General features: G+C 34.7%; 1 protein-coding gene across 1 annotated transcript; it reads left to right on the forward strand.

The window, feature by feature from the left end:
* The first annotated feature begins 3,311 nt into the window (after positions 1 to 3,311).
* On the forward strand, positions 3,312 to 10,024 carry LOC136848040 (cytochrome c oxidase subunit 7A2, mitochondrial-like). Its single transcript, XM_067120105.1, has 3 exons — positions 3,312 to 3,558; positions 7,825 to 7,908; positions 9,127 to 10,024. Exons 1-3 carry the CDS (start codon positions 3,493 to 3,495, stop codon positions 9,268 to 9,270), a joined length of 294 nt encoding a protein of 97 aa, XP_066976206.1. The 5' UTR covers positions 3,312 to 3,492; the 3' UTR covers positions 9,271 to 10,024.
* Positions 10,025 to 11,392: the final 1,368 nt, after the last annotated feature.

Consider the following 11,392-nt stretch of genomic DNA (forward strand, 5'->3'; position numbering starts at 1 on the left):
TCCCAATGGACAGTCAGTAATGGCATTATATTTTCTTCGAATTATAAAAAATTAGATAATTTTGTAATTATGTAGATCACAATGCACATTTATATGCTTGCTCTCTTCGACTTGGAGGTTCATGCTTAGCGTATGAAATCATTTCTCGGTCTCCTGGATATTACTTCATTAGGAGTTACTCGTATTGGAAATATTTGAAATTATCAAATAACTACCTCTCTTTGTCTGCCTCTTTCGGCTCGCATACATATGTTTCTTTGCATGTAGAGCAATGCACGTGCAGTAGGATGGTATATTTCGAACGCTCCACCTCCTCATCTTTGTTTGGAAAAGACACGGACACAAACACAAGAGAAAAAGGAAAGTTGTTAGGGAATTATGTTAACGAATTCTCTTACTAACGCACTGATACAATTATATGAATCATTTTCGTAATACATCGGATCGTAGTAACTTTCGAAAGTTTATGACTCTCGCGGTACTTGCGGTAATATATCGGGGGATCAAATTTGTTCGAATGGCCATTATGTTATATCAAAGAATTTTTTCATCAATCAACGTTGTATTAAAATTAAGTGACACATACATACAAGTAAATTTCTTCCTATGCCCACCTAATCATTCCTTAGAAACGTCCAAAAGATCCACAGCAAATTCTTAGGATCTATAAATCGCAACAACTGAAATTAGAATTCATCACTTAATTGACAGTGTTTGAAATGCTATGTACATAAATGTTTGCCTGCGGCCATCACTCTTCTCTCTATTTACAGGGGGAAGGCATTCCACAAGGGAGCATGTTAATTTTACAATAGCCATCAAAAGTTTGATGGACCGCATTCCAAATGAGCTCCAAGGTTAATTTAGTTTCCTTTCTGCCACATGAACTTGCAAGTTAAAACGAAGTAAATACTGCCACAAATTTTAGATTCTAAGGAATTCGAGTTTCATCTAGAAAAACAAATGTGATCAGATTTGCACAAACTAGTAAAAGGAAGGAGATTTAGGCCTACCCTCCTCTTAAAGACAAAATCTTTTTCTCCAGAAAGACTACCGGGAAAATCGTCACATTTCGCATGAGTCATCCACATATGCTGGCAAATGAAAGTTGCTGAACTGTAGTTGGGCAAATCAGATCACATAGAAAAATCAAAGTTCACTGTAGGGTTGCATAATTTGTTAAGTAGTTTCGTGAGAATTCTATAGAAAGCTTCGTTTGAAAAGCGATCGTTATTGACAAAATGCTGCAGGAAAAAGATTTCTTCGTGAAATGAGGCCCATCAGGAAGTGAGGGTTAAAGCATGCTGTATGAGAGTGTGGACAGAGTTTAGTTCAAAATTTTAAAAAAAGCAGAAGCTTTCTATAGAATTCTTACCAAATTGCTTAACAAATTATTCAACCCTACATTGAACTTTAATGTCCCCAAACTCCTTGTATACGCCATTTTCCTCTTTACATGACGACAGCTTTAGAAGGGATTTCATTTGGGTCATTCAAAGGTACTTTGGAGCCACTTACATCAAGCTCATCCCTAAAAATAAAAAAAATAAAAAAAAATTAAAAAATAAAAATCGGCTCACTCTTCAGGTTTAAGGATCGGCTTTGCCCTTTGATATCTGTCCCTGTTTATGAGTATGCCAGTCCCAGATGTAATCTAGGGACATATGTCAGATCTACTGGTCGGCTTCTCAGGGTCAGAGCAGACCCACATAAGGGGGTGAGTTCTAGAACTGGCTGCCGACTGTCCAGTCCAGCGCTATCCAGTACAAGAAGTTGTGTCACTAAGTGTATAACTCATATATAAATTTTAAAGTTATTGGGTAAGCACAAAACCAACAAAAAACTCCAATACTTGAATCTCTAAATATCAGACTGTGTTCCCTCGTTGAACATTCAAACTGCCTCTGTTCCATTGTTCCTGTCATACTTCATTACTATTTTTGCCTCTAATCTTTTTTTTATATATATTTTGTCTGTTAGTGTGGTTCTGTCAATTGCACTGTAATGTTGGTATCTTGTGTTTTTTTTATATATGGAGTTAAGTGTATTACTATCTTAGTTTATTTCTCAACTTTTTGGACTTTAAAACAATTTTGTTGACGTAATTTATTAGGAGTTGTTAATGATTCTATATGTTGTTTTTAATGCGCTCATGTAACATATGTGTGTCTCTATGTGTGACGTGATTTAATGCTTTGTGTGCATGTATTTAGTGTGCTCTAGTGTGTGTAATTTTGAAGGGAGTTTTTATAATTTTTCTAGTGATTTACATTTTAACGTAGTTTACTTTTAGCTGTTCAGTCCGTTTTATTAATTTGTTCAATTTTCCATAGAATTCCCTGATGTCGTGATTATGAATCACGAAACGTCACAAGGAATAAAGCCAAGGTGAAAATCTAGGGTATTCTTGCCCTTAATTCTATAATTTATAAATGCTCAGTTTGTTTATGAAATATAAAGGAGATCTGAAAGGTAGCATATATATACATATATATATTTATATAGAAAGATAGATGGAAAAATATCTATATATATCGATAGATACATAGATAGCTAGGGAGACAGAGAATGTAATGTTGACAATGACAGAGAATTCGTGCTGGTTTGGTAACACTGGTGTCTACGTGACTACATTCACATGGTCCTTACTTATCGACAAGCTATTAAATACAGTTTGCCTAAAAATGTTAAAATTTAACAGTGTTATTCTTTTTTAGCAGTGATTTTGTATTTTTAAAGTCTTTAGATTTATAGAAACGCAAACTGGCAACTGATTTCTAATTTTGACCAATATCTCCTTATTGATCATATCATGAAACAGTGAAGTTGAAAACAGATGGCAGCGCATGGAGTCAGGGTTCTTCTCAGCTTTCTCTGATGGATGCGCTAAACTCAGCAAAGACAGAACGAGTTAGCAAACAAGCTCGCTAGCTCTGAGCTTTGGTGATACGGTTTTGAAAAGGTAAAACGTATGTGAGCACATTAAAAATAAGATAAATGAAATCATTAAAGACTTCTAAGCAATAACTCATTATTATATTGTGTATATCCTTACCATGGATATATATATTGTAGGTATGTGTACGTATGAGTGGGGGAGTGGGGATGCATACATGGGCTATATATGTGTTACAACTATCTTCATAACTGCAACACAGTTTCCTAATAAAATTATGCTGATTTTTATTGTTTTTTTTTTAATAAATAAGGTTTATTTTGAAATTTCAATCATTATTTGCTTTAAAACCGAGAATGGGCCTCTGCCCTTTCCTACCAGTGTAGCAAAGTTTGCTCAACCGTCGCTCAAAAAGTGGGGCGGGGGTTTTGGAGAGGGTAAATACGAACAAGGTTGTAACACTGCGTCTGTGAGTGCTTTCGTTCGTTCGTCGGCCAGCCACGCAGGCCCCAAGCACATCACACCTACTTGATACGACTTCCTCGCATGAAGTTGATTTAGAGTTTTGGGTTTAATATTTTGCAGAATACCTGAATATGTCTTTGAAAAGTGTTGTGACTGGTGCTAAGCTGTGTGTCGTGCCATTACGGCAAGCGGCTGCTGTGAGTATATATTGCGTCATTTATTTACTTTTCTGCCCCTTCTTGCATCGTTGTGTCTATTCAAGTCCGTCCCCGACGTCTCCTGATTGGTTGGGTTCTATTTTTGGGGCATCTCGCGTGTTAAATTCTTCTCCTTTTCCTTCAGTTATTAAAATATTCCTATTTATATTGAAAATTGTAACTATGAGAAACTTTGCGGAATTGGAATATATAGTCGACCAATGTAAGATGTCGCTTTTACTTTTGATGTCGATCATAATGAAAAGTACAGTAATTTTCTCTACTTTTTTTCTTACCGTATCCTCTTCCAATATGCAGATAAACGCGTGACTTAACTGTTTTTACTTACAATTTTCCAATGTAAAAACTATCGGGTCCCTTGTTACCCATGGATAAATCGATTGCTTTTCATTAGAGTACCAGTCGATAGCTAACACGAAGCGTTCACGATGAAAACGATTTATCAGATTTTAGGGACCATCGAGTTTACAGTTTAGAAATTTGTTTCTCAGACGGACGTGAAGTTGGTGTATAAATAATCAAACCTCATCTCACGAGAAAGCTTACTGAGTCCCTTTTTTATGCTTTGGTCTCTTCAGTTTTAAAAGTAAAATTTAGAATTGATGGCGGGACTGCAACAACGGTATTTCTCAGTTATGTATTGCAAGTGCTGAATCGCTTCCTCTCCTAGATACGTCCTGTATGACCCCAAGAGCGTCCAGCAGTGTTAGGGTAACGAAAATCGGAGTAACTTTCCCGTAGGTTTACGACGGGAATTCAACTGTTTAATTAAGCTCTCTTTTTCGGTCCACATATTGACATAAGATCTGGACAAGGTCGTATTCTCTTAACCTTGGCTAATTTGAAGTACATTTCTATTAATAATTTTTTTCTTTTTAACTTGTTCGTGATAATAATAATTATCAATAGTCGTTAAGCCTTTGAATTTATGTTTCTGGGTATCGTACGTGGTTTTATGCTTATTTATTCATCCAAGCAAGATCAGTCAGTTCAAAATTTCATCAGCATGAAAAAGAATTAAATATTTCCCATACCATTTGCCAAATATATTTTCACTGGAGTTGCGTGGCTTTCGTGTTTAAGCAATTTGCTTCCCAAAATCTGCCTGTTTACTTGTATATTTACATGGCAAAGTGTTCACTCCTACATACACGATGATATAAACATACATGCAAACATTCGTATATATATATATATATATATATATATATATATATATATATATATATATATATGTGTGTGTGTGTGTGTGTGTGTGTGTGTGTGTGTGTGTGTGTGTGTGTGTGTGTGTGTCTGTAATGTCTGTCTATCTATCTGTCTGTGTGTAAATGTATCACAGGCAAAATGAAACACTGGTTGTAAATCATGACCGGTTTCGTCGTTGCAATATCTAAGGCATTTTTACAGGACTGATACATTGTTTTAGAGATTTACAATAGGCTAGAATGACATTACAAACGAACATACGGACGGTAGGAAACCTGACAAGTGGGAAGAAGACGGAGGTACAGTAAACTAGTTAGAGTCTGGGGTCAGTACTCTATTTACAGATCTGTTTATTGATGTGGGCGGGCTCGCGCCTTTGCTCTCGTCCCATGCCAGCTACCCTTCTTAATATCTAAACATTTTACGCATTTCTTTCGAAATTAATGGATTTACTTTATTCATGCCTTGACTGATATCCATATTTCGATAAAAGCTTCCTTTTACAAAACTGTACTGAACCGTATCATTATTAGGACCAATTATCTTTTTTGGCCACGCCCAGTTAATTGTGAGATTTCTTTCATCAACATGTACGAAAATTCCATTGTTCAGTTGCGCATATCTTAGAGATTTTTTATGCTGTTCTATTCTTTTTTTAATGATTTTCCAGTTTGATCACTATAAAATTTGGCAAGAGAGACTTCAAACTTTTGGTATGGCTATGGGTAACCCATTATCTCCAATTTTAGTAATTGCATACGGAATTTTTCGAACGCAAAATATAACACAAAACAATCATTCCACGCTCGACATCTTCCTAGTCTAAACCAGTCCTCTTCTTCCCCCTATCAGTCTTTCCTTCTTCTCTCTTATTTCTCAATCAAAATCATTCCATGAACCTTAATGATAAAAGTCTTATCATTTATATCTTTATTCAGTGAAACAATTCTTTCTCTCACCCACATCTCTGGAACCTTTTCTTAATTCAAACAAGCCCTGTTCATCCGCTCAGTACCACTATTCTCTACCCCAACAGTACTTTATATATATATATATATATATATATATATATATATATATATATATATATATATATATATATATATATATATATATATATATTGTATATATATATATATATATATATATATATATGTGTGTGTGTGTGTGTGTTTACATACATACATACATACATACATACATACATACATACATACATACATACAAGTCTAATCCTTCGGGCCAACCCTAGGAGAGCTGTTAATCAGCTCAGTGGTCTGGTTAAACTAAGGTAAACTGAACTTTAACTTTATATACATGCATACATACATACATACATACATAGTTATATATATATGAAATGAACACACACACACGTATATATATACTCGTATATATTTGTATATATATATATATATATATATATATATATATATATATATATATATATATATGTGTGTGTGTGTGTGTGTGTGTATGTGTGTATGTATATATACATATATGTGTGTGTGGGCGGGTGTGTCTGTGTTTATCCCTGCTGTTACTAGAGTTCTTAACACATTTAAATGTAGAAGGGAATTATTTCATGAAAGTTATTCCTATCCTTTTGCCATGTCCCATCTTTGACGGCATTCATAGTGCTTACAAGTTCACATCATTAGATTTCACCTACATATTCTCAGGGTTGAAATAAACCAGCCTTCAGTAGAATTTCACGTGTTTGTCAGACGCTTAACAAAAAACTAAAAAGTGTTTTGAATGGAACTGGCATTTTAAGAAAATCGACCTGAGCCAAGTCCCGCTGTGATCGCCTGTCTCCACTCTATACAGATCTACTGAGCGAAAGGGCTTGTAAAATTCTTTACTGGTGGTGACAGGGAAACTGGAACTCTGACTTTTCAGCGTTTTTTCGAGGCAAAGAAACTAATCTGGAGTTCTTTCGAGATTGTCAGCCTTGATAACAGTATGAGATATTATGATGAAGAGTTCAGTTTCAAATTATCATTACTGATTACATTATCTGAGTTGGCTTCCTATCGTTACTTATAGTCCTTTTGTCTCTTGTCTAGTCATAAGCCAAAACATATGCATTGCCCGATTTGACTGTAGGCTTTGAGTCTGACCATAATAATTTTAAATAACCCTTCGGGATCTCCGCAGAGATTTTTTTTTTAAATTCCCTACATAAGGGTACTGTCTAAAGGAGACAGTTCGTTCACAATACCCGTTTATCTAACAAGTCATGAGGGCAAATAATAAGGTTTACTTGCACCCTGGCTGTTTGAACGATATGACAGAAAACTGGGACTGCTATTGTCGTACTATACGTTCAGTATCGACATATATATATATATATATATATATATATATATATATATATATATATATATATATATATATATATATATATATATATATATATATATACATACATATATATATATATATATATATATATATATATATATATATATATATCCTCATGAGAAATTGTAAATCCTTTCACTTGATATATATACAAATACATATATGGACAGATAGATAGACAGACATATATGAAAGGACATCTTTTCTATAATATCAAATGTCGGAAATATATATATACTGTATATATATTATATATATATATATATATATATATATATAATTATACTGTATAATCAAAGTGTTTTTTATGTTTATGAATATATATATGTGTGTGTGTGTGCATGTGTGTATATGCGTGTGCGTCTGTGTGTGTGTATATGTACGTGAGCGCGACTGTAAGTTTGTAGTTGTACAAGCCAGTAAGTATGCCAACCCATGGACGATAACACAACTTTATTTAGCTAAAAGAAATGAATACTGATTCCAACAGATGACTGCCTTTCTGTAAAAAAAAAAATGTATTTTCCCCACGAACAATCCTACTATGTCCTTATTCATGGACACAAGGAAAGTTTATGTCACTTGAAAACCCGGTGTACTCTTGACTGGACGCAACCAGGTCATTACTGAGTTATCGATTGAAGCTGATATATTTCCACTCTCCATCAACAGGCAAGACTAAGCACCAGCGCCAGGCATGGTGTCAACTACGCCCCTGTGCCCAAGCCCCTTCAGGGGAAAATGAAATTGTTCCAGGTGAGTGCAGAAGCTGAGCTCTCTTCTTCGCGGATTTCTTTCTTTATCCTCTTACAGAAGCTCACCTAGACCTATTAAGTGTTGTTAAAGGCCAACATTCTCTCTCTCTCTCTCTCTCTCTCTCTCTCTCTCTCTCTCTCTCTCTCTCTCTCTCTCTCTCTCTCTCTCTGTGCAAATGTACGATCTACCAAATTAATTACAAACTTGCATTTCACTTAGAATTTTCTGCTTGGAATACAAATAGGAAGACTACCATTGAATATCGCAAAATTTCTAAGTTTAAACATTCATGATTTGAGAAAGTAGAATCAATAAACAAGGAAAAGTCATTAAAAGTGTTACGGAATAATCGTGCAGACATAGGCAAAATGATAATCAGATGCTCAAAGGCTATACTCACCTGAGCATGAACTAAAATTTATTTAAGTTTTACCAGAAGGACTTTAAATTGCATATTGTGGTTCTGTCAAGACCAGAACGAAAACTTTGATGTGCAGGATTGTAAAGATCATGAAAAGAGATCTAACATTCAGGAAGCCAATAAAATGAATGTGAGTTAGGCAGGTGTACAGAGTACAATATCCCTGGAAATGGACAATTCCTTGCCCCTTGAAAGGTTTCGGTAATTGTATAAGATATATTCTCTGTCATGAAAACTTAGTGAGTTTAGATTTCAATATGCTGTTAAAAATGAAGCGGATATCAGTTAAAAGTATTCCCACTGGATTTGTGGTTAGAGTATCAGATTTGCAGTAAAATGGTCCTGTGAACAAGTAGACTTCTTTTCACTAGAAAACAATTTTTTTAAATAATGGCTATTGGAAAGTAACGCAAGAAGGATTTGATCCAGAAAGAAATATATATATATATATATATATATATATATATATATATATATATATATATATATATATATATATATATATATATATATATATATATATATATATATATTATATTACCACCTGAAAAGAAGGTGACAAGTGTAATGTCTCCTTGGATATTTGATATGACAGTTTTCCCATAAGATCAAGTTTTCCAAGTTCTCAAGCCAGCGCTGTATCCATGCATTCCTCAGCATTTAAGTTTTCTAAGTAGAATGCTGCATCTAATATATATATATATATATATATATATATATATATATATATATATATATATATATATATTAGTTAGTTTTAATTATGTAAACTGTAAAATTTCACTTTGCTCTTCCAGATTGACAACGGTCTCCCAGTGCACATCAGAGGAGGACCTGTTGACAAAATGCTGTACGCAGTAACGGCAGTTGTCTGCACTGTTGGATTGATCGAGTGTTTCCACGTTTACTACGTCCTTTCCTACCCGCAAAAGAAGGACTAATCCGGATACGTTTTCATTTCTTCTTTACTCTTTTTTCAACTAAATTAAATCTCACCTCAAAGAAATTGCTTTTCTTTCCAAAGGCAAAACAGATATTCTGCCAAATATTTCCTGTCTTCTAAAATTTCCTTCATTACGACTTCTTTCTCGCGTCTTCTTTTTTAAGTGAATGGTTGTAGGCCTGATGAGATTCCATCGAGGTAACAGCGACTGATCTAATGACAACACGAAACGTCTTTTTATCGGTTTGACTCATATTCTGACGATGACAGATTATGACAGATTGAAAGAGATGTTATTAAACTCTGGTAGGTAACATTCCTCAGTACTTACAGATACTATAAGGCCTTCTACGTTAGGTTTCTTTAACTTGTTTCGCGTAGAATAAGTAAAAGTGAACTAGAAACGATGTAAATATTCTCCTTCATTTTGTCTCTGAGGCTTTCAGGTGGTCCATATGTTATGGTATGTCATTGCGAGTAAGTCTTCCATAAGCTAATTACCCATGATTCTACAATTACTTCAAGAGGGTTCAAAGTTTTAAGCACTAATAGCCTTTGAATGTGCAAGGGTTCTAGCTTTGAGGATATATTCATGCGATTGCAGAGTTGATTCTCATAATTCATCTTGATTTCCTCGTAACCATAATTCATCTTGGCAGACTAAAAGGACTGTGGAAGACTTGTTATGCCATGCCTGCTGCCATAACTTGAGCTGTGAACATAAATGGGTCGAATAAAGTGCAAAATATTTATTTTGCTTATTATTGTCCTATATACTCTTCATTCAGGTGCAGAACTGCATACGTCAGAAGTGACAGTGAAAAACAAACTTCATACTGAAGAGTGACATCTTGGGGCAAAAAGTGCATCTGTTGTGTATAAGTCGAGACAATTAAGAGTTACAAGTGTGTATGCGTTATTGATTCAGCAGGAATCGACAAGGAAACTAATATCAATGGCGTTCGAATGGACATATCCGATCAAGAAAAATGAAAATTCGAAGTCAAAAGGGAGAATAAGGTGGAGGCTTACGGGGAGGTAAAGGCATTTCATCTGGAGTTCTCTGAGAGGACGAGATCATCAAGGCAGAGGATAAGAGAACAGGAAGGTTGGCTTGCGAAAACACTTCTTGGAGAGTGGCTTTGCACAGCATCAGTGAAAGGTCAGTGTAATGACCTGGAGCTGAAAAGGTCGACTATTATGCTGAAACTGGAAGGGAAGCAAACGTTCAGGCACTGTGACTGTAAGGAAGGCTGAGAATATGGGAACAGGAAAACTACTCAGTAGGACTGAGTAGTTTTTCTGTTTCTGTATGCAACACAATCGATGGAGAGCCTAATTATTTGGACTTAACTGACCTGTTAAAGATAGAGTATATGTCATGTTTCAACGAAGGGTAAGTCCCGATGAACAGGAAGAATAACCATTTGCACTCAGCATACGAGAGCAGAGAAATCTGTCTGGAAGAATATAAACAATAAAGCTGCATTTGATGGCAGCTGAAGTCGAAGAGTGTGGTTTTAGGAATCCAAGAAATGTTAATGCGAAGGTATATTTTGCCTTCATATTCTTTTCCGTTTTCTCTTTTCGTTGTGAAGTTTGTTAAGCAAGCGGATATTTAATCCCTTTGTTATGTTTGAAATGATTGTCACTCATTATTAGAAATAATAATAGCCTATTCATGTTCACGTCCTTGCCAACATCCACACTAGGTCAACTACATGAACAGGTAAATCTTGAGTTAAGTTATACAGAAATTATATATATGCTTGAAGATGTGTTATTTCCCAGAGTCCTGTCTAACTTGTTTTTGAATGTAATGAAGAGAAGAGACAGGACTTAAGATATTTTTGGAGGATAAATTATGAGTTGAAAGGGCGATGAGATGAAAATGGAAAATTCATTTTAGGCAATGATACAGTATAAATGGATATTAAAAATTAAAGTATTTATGAAAAATCCTAAGATAGCTTGTAAGGTGAATACAATTGCATAAAAAAATCTTTTTATTGTATTGAAGTTTTTCTTGAATTAAGGTATATTGAAAAGAGGGAACAGTGTAATGTAGGCTTTTTAAAGTGATAGCAAAGTAAAAAACCGCCAAAAGGTCAAGAAGTTAA

This window comes from Macrobrachium rosenbergii, chromosome 18, assembly GCF_040412425.1.
Source record: "Macrobrachium rosenbergii isolate ZJJX-2024 chromosome 18, ASM4041242v1, whole genome shotgun sequence".
Classification (NCBI taxonomy): domain Eukaryota; kingdom Metazoa; phylum Arthropoda; class Malacostraca; order Decapoda; family Palaemonidae; genus Macrobrachium; species Macrobrachium rosenbergii.

What these genes read in the sequence shown, in the direction of transcription:
- LOC136848040 (XM_067120105.1), top strand. Translation starts at nt 3,493, where the DNA reads ATGTCTTTGAAAAGTGTTGTGACTGGTGCTAAGCTGTGTGTCGTGCCA. An exon ending in CATTACGGCAAGCGGCTGCT is followed by an intron (nt 3,559 to 7,824) that starts GTGAGTATATAT and finishes CTCCATCAACAG; the next exon opens with GCAAGACTAAGCACCAGCGC. An exon ending in GGAAAATGAAATTGTTCCAG is followed by an intron (nt 7,909 to 9,126) that starts GTGAGTGCAGAA and finishes TTGCTCTTCCAG; the next exon opens with ATTGACAACGGTCTCCCAGT.